Here is a 21,363-nt window from a genome sequence, read left to right on the forward strand (position 1 = left end):
TGCTGCAAATTCCCATCAAAGTGAGATACAATGCTGCCTCCAGTCCTTCCCAACCCGATTCCCTCGGATCTGGAACCCGTTTGTGCCTGCTTAGTAAGCACTTCCAACCTGGCTTGGAGATCTCGGCATGCAGCAGCCGCTTCATCCTCTCTTTTCCTGGAGGCGATTATCTCTGCGCTGAGCTGCGTTACCGCTTCTCGCAGGGAAGCAATTTGCTCTTCAGTAGACATGTCGCTTGACTTTTGTGAGCTCCAAAGGCACCAGTCCTCTTTCCTCCCTGCTTCGCCCCCCACACGCCGCTTGAGTCAAAGAGAACTGATGAAAACTTCAGTCAGATGGGACTTACTGTCAGAGACTGCCTCTAGGTCCCGGCTCACAAAGGACCAACGCTAGCCGGTAGAACGGAATAAAGTCTTTATTGAAGTATAGTTTCCATTTCCACATCTTAGCGTGCGTCTCTACGTCTATTCCCTAGATCGGCGAAGTCCCATCTGAATCTCCGCCTCCTGTACACCAGTTCAAGACCCTAGCCTTGCTCCACCTTTTGCGTCTCTCCTTTCGCCTCTGGGTCCTACCACCCCCCGGGGTTCCTTCCTTCCTGGATGCCTCGGATGCGGACCCTTCGGATTCCTCCCCCTCCCTTCGGCGGGCTTTAGGACCTGGCTCCCTTTCCGGGCTGCTCATTGCGCCTCCCTCTGGTACATTTGAACTTGGCGCGCGCGCGCTGTCTCCGACCCTCCTCTCTACCGTTTCCTCGCTCTCTGACGCAGGCGTGGCTGCTGCCGGAGAGCTGCCTGTCGCTGGTGCCTGGAACTCCTCCCCCCTGCTGCTCTCTGGTGGAGTAGCTGGTCCGGATTTCCAGCTGCTGCTCTCTGAATCCCCTCTGGTCCCTTCTTCCTGGGGTGCCCCTCTTGGTAACCCCCCAGCTCTGCCCACGGGAGCCCCTTTCTGTGAATCCTCCGATTCGCTGGACAGACTTAGAGATCTCGGACGGCTATCATCGCTAACCTCTCCTTCCGATTCCTCGCCATCCGTTCCCTCTGCTCCTGAACCCCTGACACCTACATTATCTGGTAATAATGAAGCCAATCTCGCACTCTATTTTTTAATTTTTTGAAACTCTGCAGTTTTAATCTGTCTCCCTCTTGTTCCAAAATTTCCCAATATTTCGGCCATTTGGCCTCCATATTGAGTTTTTTCTGTGCCTTCGCTTCCATTGGTGACAACCACCTTGGGGTTTTATTTTCAAGCAAGTCCTTATATCTTATCCAAACACTGAACAGTGCTTTTCTGACAATATGGTTTTTAAACGCTTTATGTGCTTTGACCTTGCCATACCACAGATATGCATGCCACCCAAATACATTGTTAAAACCTTCTAGATCCAGCACGTCAGTGTTTTCAAGAAGCATCCATTCTCTCAGCCAGCAAAAAGCGGCTGATTCATAATAAAGTTTTAAGTCTGGCAGGGCAAATCCACCTCTTTCCTTAGCATCAGTTAATATCTTAAATTTTATTCGAGGCTTCTTGCCCTGCCAGACAAATCTAGAGATATCTCTCTGCCACTTCTTGAAAAACTCCATTTTATCCAAAATTTGCAATGTTTGAAACAAAAACAGCATCCTTGGCAATACATTCATTTTTATCACAGCAATTCGGCCTAGCAATGATAGCTTCAGGTTTGACCATATTTCTAAATCCTTTTTCACTTCCATCCAACATTTTTCGTAGTTATCCTTAAATAAGTTCACATTCTTAGCGGTCATGTTAGCCCCTAGGTATTTCACTTTCTTAACCAGTGTTAATCCTGTCTCCTTCTGAAACCTCTCTCTCTCAGTCACTGTTAGATTTTTCTCTAAAACCTTAGTTTTCATCTTATTCAACTTAAATCCCGCTACTTGTCCAAATTCTTGGATCAGTACATGAATGATTTCAAAAAGACTTGAAGTAAAATAACCAGCCTCCTATAAAGACATTGGCCATAAAGCAAACAAAGTAGCCAGTCTAGTTTCTTGCAATGCCCCACATGGCTGTTCGTTGAATACAAAGTGGAGCATATCATATGGAATGGAACACTCCAACGGTACTTTAATTAAATAATAATAATTCTCCAGAAAACCAAAGTAACAGAGGAGCAAGCAGAGAAAGAGTAATAAGGTCATCACTGCTATTCTTCTAATTCACGGTGGTCCAACTTTTCATACCAAGTGGGTCACAAGAGTACTTTGACATGGAACCTGCAGGCTGCACACTCCCATATCGGGGGGCGGGGGGCGGAATAGAGTGAGCCCAAAATGTGATGCTCCCTCAGCCCTTATTCTGCCTTCCGAAAGGTGGATAAATGAGGCATCAGGCTTTGGGAAGGAGCCACAAGGCTCTGGCAGGGTCCTAGAGCCCTCCTACAATCTTCCCAAAGCGGGGAAAGCACTAGCTAGGATTTGCAATGGAGCTGGACAGGCCTACAGGAATTCTAGGCATGTATGGAACACAGGTATACCACCTAAAACTCCTCAAAATCACAATGGTCTTCTGTCATATTCTAGTACAGCCTAACACCTTTACCTTACACCCTAACACACAAAAGTTAGTTCAAACAGTGGAATAGGGTTGTGAAATGTAGAATAGGCATAGATTACATTGCAGTAGTCCTCAAATTTTGAGGTAGTGAAGGCATGCTAAGTTCCCATCTTATATTAGACAGAGTGCAGCTCTTCCAGGGGGACCTGTCGTGGATGTGAAAGAGCTGTGAAAATGAATCAACCTGAAATACATTCAAAATAAAAGCTTTAGGATATTTAATTTCTAAGATCAGATGCAGAAGGCAAACCTGTGAACCAGAATTCCCTGGTTCAAATCTTACCTCAGTTTTGAATTCACTGGATGGGTTTAAAAGTGATGATTTTGTAGGTTTGTTGGAAGGATTCTTAAGACAAGGTATGTGAGATACTTTGAACATTCTATAGCAATGTATAAATTATAAATATTCTTTATATGGTAGAACCATTTTTTCTGTTAAGTGATTATTTAGCTACTCTGTTGTCTGGAAATTGGGCACGGTAGATTCATACATGGCATCGTAGATCCACGTGCAGATCATGGTTTGATCTTTATGTGTTTGGTTGCTCTCTAACATTCTTTCTACTAACATTTCAGGAAATCTGGTCTAATGTTCTCTCTCCCTCTCCTTGTCCCTTTTCCTAGTCCCCACCGAAAGGTGCCACCATTCCCTATCGCCCAAAGCCCGCCTCCACCCCTGTCATTTTTGCAGGTGGTCAGGTAAGAGCCGACCCGCTTGCGGCCTCCACTGCCAACCTCAGCCTTTTACTGCAGCACCAGCCGCTGCCCGTTAGTGCTCTCAGGTTTTCTTGTCTTTTCACTTGCATGATGTCATCCCACTCACGTTGCGCCAAAGCACTTGGACTCAAAGCTCTTTATTGAACACAGGGTGTAGCTTCTTCGTCCTCCAGATAAGAGGCACGAAAGCCATTTAGCACAGCTAAAGCTAACAGATAGTGGCTTCTGGTTCAAACAATACTCTCTACTGATCTCCTCCTTAAGCACAACATTGGAAAAGAAAATGACGCTTCCTGCGGAACCCTCAAAGCAAGCCTCTCCCGCTCTGTAGCCACTCTTGAGTGGGATGTTTGAATAGGGTGTATGTGTCCATTAAAATGGAAGGAACAGCAGGAATGATAGCTCATTAGGAGTGGGGTAGTTAGACAGTTCCTGAATCTCTAAGCCATCCTATAACAAAAGTTATAAGGTAAAATCATGGGCATCACATTTGATTTTGTTCATTAACGCCACATCCCAGTGTGAGTCTAGTGGCTTGAGACAAGCATGTTAGGTGCATGGGAAGGCATGTTTTTGCTGATATGAACAGGAGAACAAACTCTGGAGGACAGGATCCTCAATAAGGACACATTTTAATGTGCTTTGCAGGGTGTGCTTGCAAGTGCTTTGACTTGCATAGTTGTTCATTTCGTCCTGCAATTTTTGAGCATGTGCTTATTTTAAGAATTTCAGTGCTCACAAAATCACAAAGATTACACAGAAGCGCATTAAAGAGTTCAAAAAGCAGATTTAAAAATAAGAGAAATGAGATCAAACAAAGCATATCTCAACAGAACTCTAAATGTTTCTGTTCTAAATAGTATTGAATAGCCATGTTTGAGCAATAAATGCAAATTTGATAAGCTTCAAAAGACATTCCAAGTTCACAGGGGTCTGTTTGAAATTTTTGTCTCTTGATTATTTAACTAATTTCAGTACAATTACTCAGTTTTCTCCAGGGCCATTTTACATTAGTATCTAATTGAAATATTTTTTTTAATTGCGACAGAGTCCAAAAATGGTACTCACAATGAAAAAGCAATGCAGTAGATTAAAATAAACTAATCATGTGTTTGAGTCTCCAAATCTTGACATTAAACTCAGGCTGTAAATTAACGGAACCAAATAACACATTACACTGGACTTCCTTCTGCAAAAAGCTTTCACAAGGGAGACTGATTTGAGAGATTCAGCTCACAGAAAATGTGAGTTGCCAAATAGTAAAACTGGAAAATTCATGTTGTTCCTCCCATTTGAGTTAATGAACAGCATTTGCATACTCATATCTCAGCAACTAAATAAATCTCTGCAGATTTTTATCTACCTAGATATTGTGCCTGACCACAAATGTTACCTCTGTTCTGTGCATTCATGCTGATTTTTTTGGGAGGATAAAAATGCCATAATGGCCCCTAACACTTGTTTATCACTCTTTACCCAATATTGATTTCTAAAATAGCAACCTAATGAAAGAGCTTTGGGTCCAGCTTATGCTTCTCAAAAGGGAGAGTAAAACAGAAGGAACACTGCCAAATCATACTAAGAAATAAAGTGCTTGGGATCCTCATCTGTTGATCTGTTGCGTGTCGAGGTCCCCAGGGCCACCCCAATAACTCACACATCACACAGAATTTTTTGTTTAAGATTTTTGGCATAATTTTGGCCACAACTTTATTAAAATACAAATTTGTGAGTGGTTGCTTAGGCATTGGTTGCGACTATCTGCTCCCACCCCCCCATGGGGGACAGACTGACATTCCGCACGATGTGAAAGTCAGAATAGGGGAATACACTTGGGGGTAGCGACGGAGCAGGGAACCTTCCCCCACCCCAAATGCAACCAGGAGCTCATTGCTATGGCCCGAGCCCCCTTGACAGAGTGGACAAGCAATAGTTAGCCCCCAATTCCTTTAACGGAATCCCTTGCAGCAGCAGCATTAGAGGGGCAGGCACTCAACCTATCAAGGGCAGGCACTCAACCACTGCCCCTCAACCAACCAAACCATAAACCAATGCCTAACTGCAACCTTACAAGTTGTGACGATTTGCTGCACAGTAGGCAAAAACCAAATGGCCCCAGCCAATCATCCAGATGGACAAAATTCCTACCGGGCCCCTGCCCCAAGAGCAGACGACCCCATGACAGGCATAGCAAGGTCAAAGCGAACAACCCTAATTCTAGGGAGCGGGGGGGGGGGACAGGCAATCCGATGCACAGGCGAAAAGAGGAAGCCCTAGCCTCGTGCAAGGAGTTTTAGCATTTCTGGCTGTCAATCAACAAATGGCAACATTAACTTCTTCCCAACAACAAGGGAAGCCCCAATCGCATCAGTGGCCAACAATCAATTAGCCCGCCCCCAACTTTGGAGTGTCCTGGCGGCCCCCACCGCAACACATGCTCTCCATGAAGGAGAACACGCTTTATGAGGGCTAGGGAGGCCCAAGCAATAGCAGCCTGCTTTTTTGTCAGGGCTACCAAGACCGTTAACAATACAATTCAGTACAAAATAGAATAAAAAACAATGCACCTAAGTATAGGATGGGAGCAAATGGGTGTTGGCATCCACCCACAAAGAAAAAGGAGGTGATTTTTAATTTCAGCCCCATCTCCTAATTCTCCTAATACTTCTGCAGGACTCCTAATGGGGTGTGTGTGTTGCAGGGTGCTATGAGGGGACTAGAAATTGCCGAGAATTGCTTCCCTCCTCCCCTGTTCCACTGACAGATGCCCGCAGACACTCATAGCTCACATCACAATTCAACATTTGGCAAAACAAAAGCATGGCAAAAACAAAATCCAATCCAGCTGTCAGTGAATAGAGTGTTTGGCACATGAGAACAGTAGCTCCTTACATAGAAAGGTAGGCGCCTTGAGCAACCCTTTCCCCATCTCTTCTGAGGAAATACCTTATTGCTAAATTCTCAGATCTCGCAAATTACTTCTTTGGTGTCGTCCAAATTGAACAGCAACCCATTTTAGAAGGCATTCTATGTTTCCTTATATACACAAAAAATGGCATATGCATTTGGGTGCGTATAGGGGATTGATTGTTTTAGTATATCATACTTGGATCTGAACTGCAGAACAACCAACATTGGAGCTACGGTGGTAAAAGCTGGCCTCTCCTTTCAGTCAAGCTTCCAGGAGACTTGATTTCCAAGTCAGGCTTAGGCAAACTTTGCCAGTATCACTAACAAATATTTGGGAATGTGTACATTTAAGGGCGTATTAAAATGAGGGGAAACGTTTAAATTTAAAAGGGGGGAAACCAGTTGATTTGGAAATCAGTATCTGGCAGCGTTTCCAACCCAAGTCTCAAGCACTGCTCAGTTCTTTTCAGCCTCCATTTCTGACTCTAATTTGAGGCTTTCCTCTTTCTCAAACTTTTACTTCTTAAATCCAGTTCCTTTTTTTCAAAGAGTTAGATATCTATTTTCCTTTGCTGTTATTACTCTCCCTTTGCAAGTGGTTGTCCATTTTTATCCCATTTATATTGGAATTGTCTTTAAATCACTTTAACTTATAAGAAATGCCTTCCTGAACAATAAGCTTCTTTGGCAGAAAGGCATCTTTAGTTGTAGTTATTTATACAGTGTGTTGTTCATTTCCATTATATTCAAGAAACAGAAAAGGGTTTATTTTAGGGCAACTGCAAAACTTTATTTAGAAATTCTTGATATAAAACAAGGCAGACTCTTAAGGTTGTATCCAGTGAAATTATTCCGTTAGCTCAGGCACTTCTGCCTGTGGATCAGGACTTCCTTTCCCTGTGTGCCCTCAACCCTCCAAAGCAGATTTGGGGGGACACATGGGGAGAGAAGCGCGAGGGACGCCAACATTAGCCCTAGTGCTAATAGGATGATTTTGTTGGAGACAGCCCTCAGATTAAGAGATTAATATACACTTCTGAACCAAGAGCCTGGCTCACTCATAAAAATTACAGATGTGCATTTGTGTTGTCTCTAGTTTAGGATCATGTAAAATACATGTGTGTAGAAAATGGGGTAATATTGCATATTTATAAACCAACTACATGGAAGAGGAATTGTTCTTCTCCAGGATGTGAGACTGGGATTTTGCATCATCTGTGCACGGGCTAAGGAACTGTATAGCATTACAGACTCCTTAGCAACTGACACGTCCAATACTAGGCTATGGTCTTATGAAATTCTAGTAGAGTAGCTGTGACAAATTAATGTAAATTTTAGACTGGGTGCTTTGCTTTGATGTGGCACATTTTGGTGTGTTCTCCTAGCATCATTCATGTTTGAGCAAGCTTCAGAAGGTGAATATTTGAGATCCAAGATCATGGCTTTTGAGAGGAGCTACTGGAAAACGTTGGACATGGGGATATTTAGCCCAGCCATAAACTCATGGGGGGGTGTTGCTCCTGTCTCTAACAACTAACAAGGGCAAAGTGCTTTTATATGACTTGAAGTGGGCCATTAATACAACAAGGAGGTTGTAGTCCATCTTCAAAATTTCCATTCATGCAGTAAACACAGCGTGTAACAGAAATGCACAAGAAATATTAGAGCTGTTGTTGTAAACTACTTGCAAACTACGTGGCCGAGCTACGTTGTCCACAAGAATGTATGGCAGCCTGCAAGGAATGAAGTAACCCTAATATTGCCAAACCAGGGGATTGTGCAACTAAAAGGCCACACTGCAAAGCTTGGGGGCTTCTCCAGCTTGGGGGGGTCAGAAGTTCTGTTAGACAGGACTAGGCACAGGTCACTGCTCAGAACTCGTGCTCCTCTTGATCCATTCTGAAGTGATCTTAGCAATGCAAATTTTTTATTTTGGGTAGGAATGAACATGGGGGAGGATGATTGAGGTCACAGCCATTAGTTCTGCCCCAATACTTCTTGCATTCAAGGTATCATTTGCACAACAGCCTCTGCATGTACACCTGAATGTGTGTACACTTTCTACATGTGAACCCTGGGGAAAAATAAGGGCATGGACCACCTGCAAAAGACACTCTGAAGGACCTATGGGCATAGAGTGGTTAATAATAATAATAATAATAATAATAATAATAATAATAATAATACAACAACAACAACAACAGTCATTTCTACCCAGAATAAATACTTGAACAGGATGTCAATTCACAGAAGCAGTTCCTCTGATGATCTGCTGTGTCTTATCATTGGTGTCTTGAGGCAGTAATATTGGATAGACCTCTAAGAATGAAGAGATGAAATATGCACTGAATCTGTGCAACATAATTGTCACACCAAACAGCAGCTTACTGGGGGTAGAGTGGATATGGGGGTAGAGTGGATTAGAGACAAAAGAGAGAGAGATAGTAAAGATGTCACCAAGTGATTTTTCTTATTATGCAAGGATCACTGGAACATGTTGAGATGCCACAAACAAATGAGAAGATTGAAACTCACCATGTGCTGGCCCAGTTCACATTTCCTCAGTTGAGACATTCTGTAGTAGCTCTCAATCTTCTTGCACATCTGTGTTGTTTCAGAGCATTCAAAACTGACAGAAGTAGAATCACCTATAATGGCCTTTGTGTATCAGCATATGTGTGTCAAACTCTGAATTAATTGCTCAGTCTCTTTAACCACAGCTTGATCTTTGTCCATATGTGGCCCGCTCCCTGGCACACATTTGGTCAGAGTAAACCAGTTCCACGGATATTATACCATGCAGAATGCCAGTTCTGCAGTTATAAAGAAGGCTGAATTTGACATTCCATATTGAACGCTAGTGGAAGTTTTAAGTTTTATGACATTATTTGATAATGAAGGCTCAAGACCCCTTACAGTGGGCAACTGGCTCTCAGTTTTATTAAATGTTTCATTAGGTACATACATTTTGTCACTGTATATGACAGTGTATTTGATATGAATGTCTAAATCTGTCTAGAAGAACAGATGAGCTTAAGATACTTGGTGTATTACCATAGGGATGAGAGAAAATTATAAAACTAATTAGTTCCCTCCAACTGTGGTGTAAGTAGTCATTAGACACTACTGACAAATTCTTACACTGTGTGTTGTTTCTCTCTTGCAGGCCTATACAATTCAGGGACAATACGCTATTCCACACCCAGATGTGAGTTTTACCTTCATTGTTTGTATAAGAAGTTTGCTTTCTTATGTCATCTGCATGCTACTGCCAAATGCAACAAATATTAATATTAGAAATTAATATTAATACAACTTTTCTCAAAGTAAATGGCCGTGTGTAGTATCGGTATTAGCCTTTAACCTATTAGCACTCAACTATACTTCTGCTCAGGACTTGGCCTGTTGTGAAATTATTGAAATTATTCTGTGCTATCCCTTTGCTACATTGTGCGTGTGTAAGTGTGTGTGCAACACACAAACACACACACACAAATATGCATTTTGTGCCTCAAATATTGGCCATTCAAAACCTTTCCCTCTGCTTCTCCTTCCTCATAAATTGCCCTCAAACAGATGCACCATTCTAAGTTATACATTTGCTTATTAGATAATATAGAGAATATACCCAGAATTGTTAAACATTATGTGCTTCTCTCAGACTTCACTTCCTGAGTGATTCTACAATCTGTCATTGTAGATATCCTCAGTTATAATGGAAAAGATGTCTGAATACCTGATGACGCTGAAACCCTTCCTCCCAAACCTAGGGGAAAGAAATAATGTTTAAAGTTGGTCATTGTTATTCATGTTCTGGCACCCTGTCCATGGCGGAAAGTGAACAGATGTACTTATATACTTAGCAAAGGTTTGATTTGTTTCTTATGCATCATCATCTCTGAAAAGAAATATAAGCCACACCTAGACATAATCTTCTAATGTTATTTGGAAATGTTTCTTTGGTGAGGTTAGAGATTGGCAGAGAGAATGAATTTGTATTGGGGCGGCACCATTCCAGCCTATAGGAGGGAGCTCAGTTTTACTTCTTCTCAAACAACTCTTGTGTTTAGCATAACACGAAGAAGCATTCCAGCTTTGCCTTCTTCTGGAAATGAGAAGGCATCTTTTCGTATGGAGATATGTGGGCTTTCACCTGTTATCTGAAGTCGTATAACCAGGGCTGAGCCAAAACAGCTAAATAGACAATATAATATTCTGAGATTTTTAAAAAAATTCCTTTTGGGGGGCTTACTGCCAATGATGGAGAATTTCAGGCAGAGGGGAGACTAAACAGTGGAAAACCTCTCCCACTTCTCCACCCACATATAAAGTGGGGAAATTTGCTTGCAACAGTCAATTCAACCCAATATTATTATTATGAATATTGTTGAAAGTAGCCATGGCCTCCACCCCTTCCAGTCTCACACCCTTAGCTCATTGCACACTTCATCTATCAATAGGAACAAACTATAGAGTTTCATTCAACATTCAATGAACCCAAAGTGGGTTTTCGTGGAAGGGAGGGCAAAATCTGAGAATTTCTGTTTAGTCACCAACCCAAACTGTTGAATGGTGCAAAATGGTGAAATGTCTATCACAGCCTTACAGCCCAGAAACAGCATGGAGAGGTACTTTTTGCTCGGTCTTGGGGGCAACCCAGACTCAGGCCTAGAGAGAACTTGGCCTCAAGTTTTGCATTGGTCTGAGGATATGCGTTTGCAGTGGCAGCAGCAGCAGAAGGAGGAAGTTATTTTGGACAGTTTTCTTTTTGCATTCAGCTGGGTTGTATGGCTCCCAGTGGCACAGTGCTGTGTCTTCTGTCAGGTAAGCCAAGTGACAGGAAAAATTTGGAAAGGAACTGAAGATAATAATAAGGAACCTGCCACTGTGCCCAGTGTATAGCAGGGGCATGAATATTGTGAACAGGAATCTTCACCTCACCAAATACATCTCTAATCAGAAATGGTGCAGAAAACACCAAAAATTAGAAACACTTTTCAGATGATGAAAAGTTAACTCTTTAGGTTAGAAAGTAGGAGGCTTGTACCCTACAGATCCTATGTGGCTACAGTTGGGTCTATTGACTTGTTGTGAAGAGGACCTTGTTGAGAGGACCTGGCGTGTCCATTAGACAAGGCAGTGGGGATAATCATGGTGGAATAGCCATGAAACAAGGCTGGCACTGCTATTTGCTTTCATCCCAAGCCACCCTCTCATCCTCAGACAGGAAATGTACAAGTCCTCTTCCTGCTACAACATAAAATATTCCAGTTAAGCTACTAACCAAAGGGGAACTTCACAATAATAGATTTACACAGCAACCAGAAACTGCGCTTCATTAATTCAAGTGGTTGCTTCATTAATTCAAGTGGTTGAAATGGCAGGGCATTATGTGAAGGGGGAAATTCTGCTACATTTTTTTTAAAAAAAGGATTCTTTAGTGGTCCTGTAATAGATATGCATCAGAAGGCAGCTCATAACCTCTAAAAGTCATAAATGGCAAGAGCATAGGGATGATGGCAAGGGATGTCACAGGCATTAGCCAAAAGGTACTTGTGACATTTGTACAATTTTTTACAAAATGATCAGAGCTTTGGAAAGTATCACATTTTCCTAGAAACAAAATATTGCAGTTTGAAAGCTGGAAAAGTCAGATATCTCTACAAGACAAACATTACTCCCAGGGAAAACATCTCTATCTTACACAACTGACAAATGACAACTTGTGCACTCAATGCACAAAACAAAATTAGTAATTTAGGTTGCCATAGGCTTGCAGTGCAGAGAAAATTAGACTCACTTAATTCCCATTTCAGGAGGGCTTAATGTAGAAGTTGTCTTTCTGCAGATTGCTTCTCTGGCAGTCCTTTTTCTGAATACTGTACTTGTGCATATATTTATATAATTGTATTTGGCTAGAAAAGGACAAGGTTCTCATGCTGCACCAGGATAATTTCAACGAACTATTGAGGAAAATCCCAGTGCTTTTTCCTGCTATGTAATTCTTTGTTCTGCTGAACTTGTAGGCCAGGCCAGCCATAAATAAAGATTCTCCCTGCACATTGCTATGACCCTAAGTGAACTCGAGGATCACACCCAGAGCCTTGCCATTTTCATTTATTCTTGCTGGAATGTTTAGATGCTTGAGCAGTTTCTATTAATCTGTCTATGGTGTAGTTAAATAAATACCAATGAATTGGGGGGGGCTTATAAATTTATGTTAGAAAACACATTTGCCAAAGGGTTCTATGAATTATTACCTTTTTCTGTTTTGTGAGCATTGCATACATTGATTTTCTAATCTTCCACTGACAGTGTTCAACTTAACCATTTTTTTCCAGTTAAGGTTTACTTTATAGCCCCAAGGTTCTAAAATAGCCTAGTGTGTTATATCAATTGTTTGATTTATCACAGAAGCATCAATATCATGAGATGGCGCACTGAGATTTTATACACCAACCCTTCTTTCAAAATTGTTTTGCATTCGAATTAAAGGAGTTTAGCTGATTAGTTATCTGGTGCTTTAAAAAATCTGTCTTATAACTGTTCTTCTTGCAGAAGGAGCCTCCCCACCCCCCACCCTGCAATTTTGGCGGGGGGGGGGTCCATCTCCCCCCCCCCCAGACATTATGCTATAGCTGCTCCATTCCTCTCAGCTCTTGGTGGAACATTTTCAAGGGGCTGTTAAGGGAAGTCCAGTTTTCACCATATTTAATTTTGGATTGAACCCATTATGTTAAAAAGTATTTTGGATTTACTAATGAAAAAAATGACCCTATTTTCTTTCAAAATTATTTCCACTGCACTGAATAAAAGCCACATCTGGTGAAGTGGCTAGAAAATGTAGAAGAATATGCCACCAAGTGGGTTGAGCAAGACGAAGAAATTACACTGATCAGGAAATGCTGTGTCTCTCCTAGGAGACAGAAAGAGGACTTTCAAAGGAAACTCTCTATAGCTTTGAAATCTCTATAATTTCTTTTTTCATATATTCACACAGACCTTTTTATTAAATCTACTGCTCTTACTACCAGAATTAGTGTGGCTGCATGCGGTGTAGGATAAGCCTAAATGAAGAAAGGTAGTGGAAATGGACAAGAAATCAAACTGTTATGCGCAGAAACCATGCAAACTGGACAAGGATGATACAACAGGAAAAATGGTTCATTTCCTCCTTTCTCTGCCTCTGACCTTAGGAACATAGATAATTTGCTCTGAAAGATGCATTTCTTAAGGGTAAATTTCAATACATGGCGGACTTTTGAGGGTGATATTTGCTTTGAGTTTCATTTGAAAAGTATTATTAGTTACTTTAGGTTCTGATTTCTATCAGTGAGCTTCTTTAAAAGTGGAGATAATTTGCATGCCATTTTCTTCTGGTGTTTTGCTTGCCAACTCTGACAATGGATTGAAAGCTCTATTTTTCAAACTCCCCTTTACCTTCCTACCTGTCTTCTCGAATAGCCTCCCAGGTGTTCTGCCTTCAGTGCTTCACCCTGACTATTACCAAACCAATGTCAGACTTCCCTGCATCCCTTCCCTCCAATATGCTGCAGGAGCAAGGGTTTTCCAGTGATTTTTGCCCAGAATTGAAAGTATAAGCTTCCCATGCCTTGCATTTCAGGGGGCTGCCCTGACTGGCTTGGTAGTATGTTCCTATGGCTGATTTGCTGTTCCAATGCCATCTAAAGCAGGGTGTCAATGGGGTGCCCTTGAGATGTTGCTGGACTTCAGTTCCTGTCATCCCTGAGCATTGGCCGTGTTGGCTGATTGGAGTTGGGAGTCCAACAACACCTGGAGTGCACCACATTGCCTACCCCTGAGGAATCGTATTACTCCCTGAGCCTGCACAGCAAAATTTTGAAAGTGGACATGCTTTGCCATTATTTTCCTTCTTGGGTAATAGCAGAGATGTATTCCAGATGCACTCCTCTTTATGAGCTCTTTGTTAAGGGGCTCTTAGAAGTCTCTGAGCACAACAAGGGATGAACGGGGTCTGAAATACATACCTATTTTGGCCAAACCCACACACATTGGACTTTTCACCTGGCCTACATACTTCCTAAACCCGCACTACTGCTTGGGTCCCTAGAACGTTTCCTGCCTTGAGCACCAAATCCCAGCTCCAGTTCAGGAGCAGAGTTAGCTCCTCTGCTAAGGTGCCCAACTTGCTGCTGAAAGTGCTTTATGTGTGCACTCTTGGTGGTCCAGATGTTTCCCAGTTTTGTTCTAGAAGATGCAAGGCAGAATTTTATTTAGTTGTTTTAGCTACAGGGATAAAAACACCAAAACTAGGCTGCTGTATTTCAGACCCTGATCGAGCACAACTGCCACAGATTTGGGCATTACTGTATTTACCCAGGCCAAGTCCTTCTGTTAAAGCTGTGTTTGCCATGTTTCCACATGGCTTCCTGGTGTTTTTTTTCCTTTTAATTATAATTTTGTTCTTAGTTTTTGGTGTGACTTGTATTCTATAACAATAACCTTCTTAGTTCTAATGTCCCTCCTACCCCTCAGCAGTTGACCAAGCTCCACCAGTTGGCTATGCAGCAAACCCCCTTTACTCCCCTTGGACAGACCACCCCCGCTTTCCCTGGTACGTACCCAAATACCCTTTACAGATTTCCTTCTCTTCTTACCTATGCAGTTTCTCTTTCTTTCTAAGTTCAATTTGTTTAATGGTTTTTTAAAAAATAGGATCTGTAACCAAAGTTGCAAGTATCAGTCTGAGATATGTTAAAGCACTAGAATAATAATCCAGTTTTTCTTCATTGTGGGTATGAGTTCAATCCACTCATGGGCATTTTTATCTACTTTGCTCTTTACCTTGCTGAGAAATAGACAGGTTATGCGTCTGCAAGTCACCTGCTCATTTTGTCTGCTGCAAGACATCCATGTGGCCAACAACACTTTGTTTATGAGGGCATCGAAAGTGTCAGTTGAGAGGATGCAAATTCCTTCTAGTTCTCTGTCATGGTTTTGGTCACTGTTTGGTCACTGTTTCATTCATGTATTCAAAGACATGAATTCATTGTTAATTAATGTTTAGCAGGTGAAGCTCATGCTTTCATGAGAAATACTGAGAGGGAGCCGTTACTCTAGTGGATAAGCCCTTTATTCGAAGCATGACGAAGACTTTAAGGGCTTCTGACAGAAACTTAGTAGGTGCTATTGTGCCTCACAAATGTTAGTAAATTATTAAGTAAAGTGAAATCATTTCAACAGAACACTCAATTAGTAGATACTACATTCCATGTGTTACGTGTATCTATTTAATATATCTTCATTTCATTTGGGCGATCACAAAATGCGTGTTCTGCCATTTTGTTCATCATATTTTGAGCTTCCTAGATGAAGTGACATTGCTTATCTCCTTGAAGGCAAAAAACATTAAATCTGTTTCTTCTTTGCTCTTCAGGAGAAAAGCTGCCCTTACATTCCTCCGAAGAAGCTCAAAATCTGATGGGCCAATCATCAGGTAAAACAAAGGCTACAGGCAAATACACAGGGTACTATTTGCATTTATAAATATTTTTTCAATTGGATTCTGCCACTTTTGTAGCCACTTACAAATTGACTGCTCAAGTTATGCTGATGAGATAGTTTGACTCTCAGTGGGCATTAATATGTTAGTATAACACAATATGAACTGCTTAAGCTATAACGGTATACAGTGAATCCTATTTTTTTTTAGAAAAACACTGGGATAAAATGAAATTGCAGAACTGAAATGTCTCCTCTTTTACAGAATAATTGCACTGTATAAGAACAGGATTTTGGCTCCTCCTGCTTTCTGTTTTCAGTCAACCTGTGAAACTACTCTCCTCTAAGCCTCTCCAACGTCCTATCAGTGGGTTTTTATAAGCACTGGCCAGGATCCAAAACTCATGCAACTAGTTCTGTGCGCCTTAGTGAGCTTTGGGTTTTTGTACATTGATCAGCAACCCTCCACTTGACACACTGCATTCAAACCTGATATAATAATAATAAGAAGAAAAATTTATTATTTATACCCCGCCCATCTGGCTGGGTTTTCCCAGCCACTCTGGGCGGCTTCCAACAAAATATTAAAATACAATAATTAATCAAATATTAAAAGCTTCCCTAAAGAGGGCTTTCTTCAGATGTCTTCTAAAAGTCCGATAGTTGTTTATTTCTTTGACATCTGATGGGAGGGTGTTCCACAAGGCGGGCACCACTACCGAGAAGGCCCTCTGCCTGGTTCCCTGTAACTTCGCTTCTTACAGTGAGGGAACTGTCAGAAGGCCCTCAGCGCTGGACCTCAGTGTCCGGGCAGAACAATGGGAGTGGAGACACTCTTTCAGGTATACTGGGCTGAGGCCATTTAGGGCTTTAAAGGTTAGCATCAACACTTTGAATTGTGCCCGGAAATGTCCTAGGAGCCAATGTAGGTCTTTCAGGACTGGTGTTATGTAGTCTCGGCAGCCGCTCCCAGAGGCCAGTCTAGCTGCCACATTCTGGATTAGTTGTAGGTCTGCGTACGAGATGGAGCTGGTAGACAGCTGCCCTGGACACAGAATTGACCTGCTCCTCCATGGACAGCTGTGAGTCCAAAATGACTCTCAGGCTGTGCACCTGGTCCTTCAGGGGCACAGTTACCCCATTCAGGACCAGGGAATCCTCCACACCTGCCCGCCACCTGTCCCCCCAAAAACAGTACTTCTGTCTCGTCAGGATTCAACCTCAATCTGTTAGCCACCATCCATCCTCCAATCGCCTCCAGAACTCACACAGGACCTTCACCGCCTTCACTGGTTCTGATTTGAAAGAGAGGTAGAGCTAGGTATCATCTGCATATTGATGAACACCCAGCCGAAACTCCCTGATGATCTCTCCCAGCGGCTTCATGTAGATGTTAAAAAGCATGGGGGAGAAGATGAAACCCTGAGGCACCCCACTAGTGAGAGCCCAGGGGTCTGAACACTCATCCCCCAACATCACTTCCTGGACACGGCCTAGGCGAAAGGAGCGTAACCACTGTATGACAGTGCCCCCCAGCTCCTAGCCCCTCTAGATGGTCCAGAAGAATGTTGTGGTCGATGGTGTCAAAGGCCGCTGAGAAATCCAGCAGAACTAGGAAACAGCTCTCACCTTTGTCCCTAGCCCGCCGGAGATCATTGACCAGTGCGACCAAGGTAGTTTCAGTCCCATGTCTGAATCCTGATTGGAAGGGATCCAAATGGTCTGCATCCTGCAGGCGTGCCTGGAGTTGTTCAGCAACCACCCGCTCAATCACCTTGCCCAAGAATGGAAGATTTGAGACTGGGCGATAGTTGGCCATATTGGCCAGGTCTAAAGTTTTTATTTTAAGACGCGGTTTAATAACTGCCTCTTTCAGCGGGTCTGGGAAGGCTCTCTCACAGAGAGAAGCATTCACCACTCTGCAGAGCCCATCGCCCATCGCTTCCCGGCTCGCTTTTATGAGCCAGGATGGGCAAGGATCAAGGAGACAGGTGGTTGGTTTCACTCGTCCAAGCAGTCTGTCCACATCCTTGGAGGTAACAGATTGGAACTGATCCCACGCAACTTGACCAGACAGGACTCTCCCGCCCCAGCCCTGCTTCCACAGTAGCATCTACCTCCTTCCGAATCTGAGTGACTTATCTGCAAAAAAAAAACTTTGCAAAATCATTTCAGCAGATCTTGGGGCCTTTACTGGGCCCCAATGGCACAGGTGGTTCCGTTAAATTGTGAACCACCTGAAAGAGTCTCTTGCTGCTATTTTCTGCAGATGCAACAGAGGCGGTGAAGAAAGTCTTCTTCGCCGTCATTATCACCACTTGGTAGGCTCGATGTTGAGCTCTAACCCGTGTCCGGTCAGATTCAGAATGAGTTTTCCCCCACTGGCGCTCTAGCCGTCTCAGTGATTGTTTCATCACCCTCAGCTCCGAGGAAAACCATGAGTCTCCATGCAATCAGAGAGGGTGCTTCGGGGCCAGACAGTCAATAGCCCTGGTTAGCTCTACCAGGGGCACCAGGGAATCAGCTGAAAGGCCATCAGCATGGGATAAAACATCCCCTACCACTCTCTGGAAACCATTTAGATCCATTAAGTGGCAGAGGCAGACCATCCAAATCAGTCCCACCTCCCTGCAGAGGGGAAGGGTCGCAGAGAAGTCCAGTTGCACCAGGAAGTGATCCGACCATGGCACTTCTTTTGTTTTGCTTTTACTTAGTGTCAGATCACCCACATCAATAGAGGTAAACAACAGGTCTAAGGCATGTCCGCGGCAATGAGTTGGGCCAGACTTATTCAGGGACAGCCCCATGGAAGCCATGCTTTCCACAAAGTCCCAAGAGGCCCCTTGTAAGGTTGTGTCGGCGTGGATGTTAAAATCCCCCAGGACAACCAAACTAGGTGCCTCCAGGAGGACATCCACCACGACCTGAAGCAGCTCGGGCAGGGAATCCTTGATTCAGCGGGGAGGTCGGTACACCAAAAGGAATCCTGTACTGCCGTATTGCCCAACTTCCAGAACATGCACTCAGAAAACTGGGTCTTCCCAATAGGACACCTGGTGTAAACTAATGACTTCCTAAAAATCACTGCAACCCGACCACCACCACCATATGACCTGGGTAGCTTAAAATCCCCCCACCAAGCATCTATTTGGTGTGAAAAGTCACAAGAGACATATGAATACTTTCATGTTTTGCAGCACAACTTGCTGCAAGAGAGGGATTCTGATGAAGAATAGCATTACAGGAGAATATGGTTAAAGCCCCCTCCTGAGCACCAGGTTTCCAGTATGAATTGGGATTTAGTTTACTTTTTAAAATGGTGTCTCAGCTCCAGAGGTAGCCAAATGCTGCTGCTTACCTGTGTTTTTTTCATCTGGGTCCTGAACCTAGTTTTGGGACTCTTAGTAAACAATCTGTGCTATAAGCCAGTCACGGGGAGTGTGCCTGGATGTTGTTATGTGAGATGTAGACATGAGGAAGCCTGGAATGCCTTGGGACCATGGGGCTTGGGAGGAAGAGTTTGACTTTCTTCCCCTACCATGATCCCAAGAAAAATCACCTCTCCAAAGTTGTTTCTTGCATTTCAAGGGAAGCTCTCACTGGTGCTGTCAGAAGCTTCCCTTGAAAGGCAGAGAGCAGCTTCAGAGGTGGGAAGTGGGCCTGTCAGGGACAGAGGTTCCTCCTTCCTCTCCGTCCTATGCCTGTTCAGGTTTCCCCATGTCTGCTGTTCACTTATTTAAAATGTACATGCTAATTGCATTCAGGCAATAAATGTCACATCTGGTTAAAATTAACGATGGCAAATATTCACATGTAATTTTCCTTGCTTGTTTTCAAAAACAGCAAAATAAAATTTAACAATTGAGTAATTATCTGTGAGCATTACATAGACCTGATCTAAGATTTGCCCCTGATCTAACACTGCATGAACACAGACTTTGGTGCTGGGAAGGTGTAGATACTGGTAGCTCTTTCAGGGAAGCTGGACTTCTGCTGATCAGCTCTTCTGGGAGGGAGGGAGGAGTCTGAGTTCAGTTCTCCACCAGATTGCTTGTTGGGTGTTAGCAAATGGGCAAATAAGCAGCTGTTTCATTACAAGATCATGGAGAGGCAAACTGCCATATTAGAACTGGAAGCCTAAGGAATCACAGAAGTAAGTGATGAACTAGAGAATAAGCACGCTAACTTCATTTTCTTTAAATGTTGAAATTATAAGTCTTGCTTTTATTTCGCATTATATTGCTTGTAATTTGCAGCAGATCTGCTTCCAGGCACAGTCAAAGGGAGCAGCCTAAAAGGAAAGTTGTATTTGAGCGTGCAGCCTTGAATCTTTGTGCAGTCCAGGGAATTTTTCCTTTCAATCTAATAATAATAATAATTTATTATTTATACCCTGCCCATCTGGCTGGGTTTCCCCAGCCACTTATCTGAGGCCATTGTGGATAGGACATTAACTAATGCAAAACTTAGGCTGAAATAAATTGGATGAAAACCTCCAGGCAGCCTCTTTTGCTGCAACATTTTATAAATCACGTAGAGTGATACAGATACAGACCTCTTCTTACTGCCTCTTCTTATCTTTGCAACCAGCTCCAAAAGAAACAAGGAAAGCTTCCCTGTCAGTGGGTGGGTCTCTAAATTTACACTTATTCTTTCAAATGAGTATCTGGAGCAAGAATGGGATATCTGGCCTTCCAGATGTTGTGAAACTCCCTCATCTCTGACCATTGTCCCTGTGGACTCAGGCCAATGGGAGTTGGAGTCTGGCAACATCTGGTGGGCCGACTACAGGTTCAGAATAATTATGTGAGAACTGTTAAGTTCCATGGAAAATCATATTTTTGCAGGCAAATATCCATCTTCTTTTGGGAGAAATGAATTATACATTCCTTGCTTTTTCAACATGGTGTTGAAATTGCATAAAGTAAATTTGGCACTGGAAATGTGCTGTATAAAGAGTGAATCATTATGACTGAGGTGGTCAGGAACATGTTCTCATTCTTCAAGTCATTGGGTTGGATACTAAGAACTTTGAGTGAAAGGAAAATGTTGGCTAGCATTGTTCTGCAAATACTTGCTCAAAAGACCAAGAATTCACACCAGGCTTGATAGCACTTCTCACGCATTCACTTGTGCTACCGATCGTGCAAGGCGAACAACACGTCTGGATTTAGTTTCACTTTTCTTGCTGTAGTGTGAGGTGGAAAACAGCTGTTCTGTGACAGGTAGGTAGCCGTGTTGGTCTGCCATAGTCGAAGCAAAATACAAAAATTCCTTCCAGTACCACCTTAGAGACCAACTAAGTTTGTTATTGGTATGAGCTTTCATGTATCTGAAGAAGTGTGCGTGCACATGAAAGCTCATACCAAAAACAAACTTAGTTTGTCTCTAAGGTGCTACTGGAAGGAATTTTTTTAAGCTGTTCTGTGAGTGAAAGGCAGTTTTGCATATGGGGCAATTTGAGATGCAGCAAGTTACTTTGTGAAAGTTTTCACATTTCTTTGACTTTTCTAAAAAAGAATACTGTGGTTTCAAATTGGGTACAACTTATTCAATATATATAGCGTTACATATAAGGGTAGGTAGACTGTTTTTTAAGATGACAGCGTATAAATTAAAGGAGAAGATCAATATATATTTTAGTCATTGATTTCAAAGCAGAAATCTCTTGTCTTG

The 21,363-nt window shown here is 42.7% G+C and overlaps 1 protein-coding gene and 1 long non-coding RNA gene across 37 annotated transcripts in view; one reads left to right on the forward strand and one right to left on the reverse strand.

The window, feature by feature from the left end:
• The window catches only part of PCBP3 (poly(rC) binding protein 3), a gene marked incomplete at both ends in the record, with an annotated part of 85,078 nt that overhangs the window by 52,773 nt on the left and 10,942 nt on the right, over positions 1-21,363 (forward strand). For 17 of the 36 annotated variants that reach the window (XM_083571725.1, XM_083571717.1, XM_083571736.1 and 14 more), the window contains 4 exons: positions 3,202-3,345; positions 9,371-9,412; positions 14,722-14,800; positions 15,623-15,682. In XM_083571725.1, the coding sequence (XP_083427851.1) occupies positions 3,202-3,345; positions 9,371-9,412; positions 14,722-14,800; positions 15,623-15,682 (325 nt within the window). The remainder of the gene's footprint in view (positions 1-3,201; positions 3,346-9,370; positions 9,413-14,721; positions 14,801-15,622; positions 15,683-21,363) is intronic. The other 19 variants (XM_083571724.1, XM_083571743.1, XM_083571732.1 and 16 more) reach the window with 11 other exon arrangements.
• Positions 1-21,363, reverse strand: part of LOC310743489 — a 53,115-nt gene that overhangs the window by 5,687 nt on the left and 26,065 nt on the right. The window lies entirely within an intron of this gene.

Source organism: Podarcis filfolensis, assembly GCF_964270895.1.
Source record: "Podarcis filfolensis genome assembly, chromosome: 1".
In the NCBI taxonomy this organism is placed as follows: Eukaryota; Metazoa; Chordata; class Lepidosauria; order Squamata; family Lacertidae; genus Podarcis; species Podarcis filfolensis.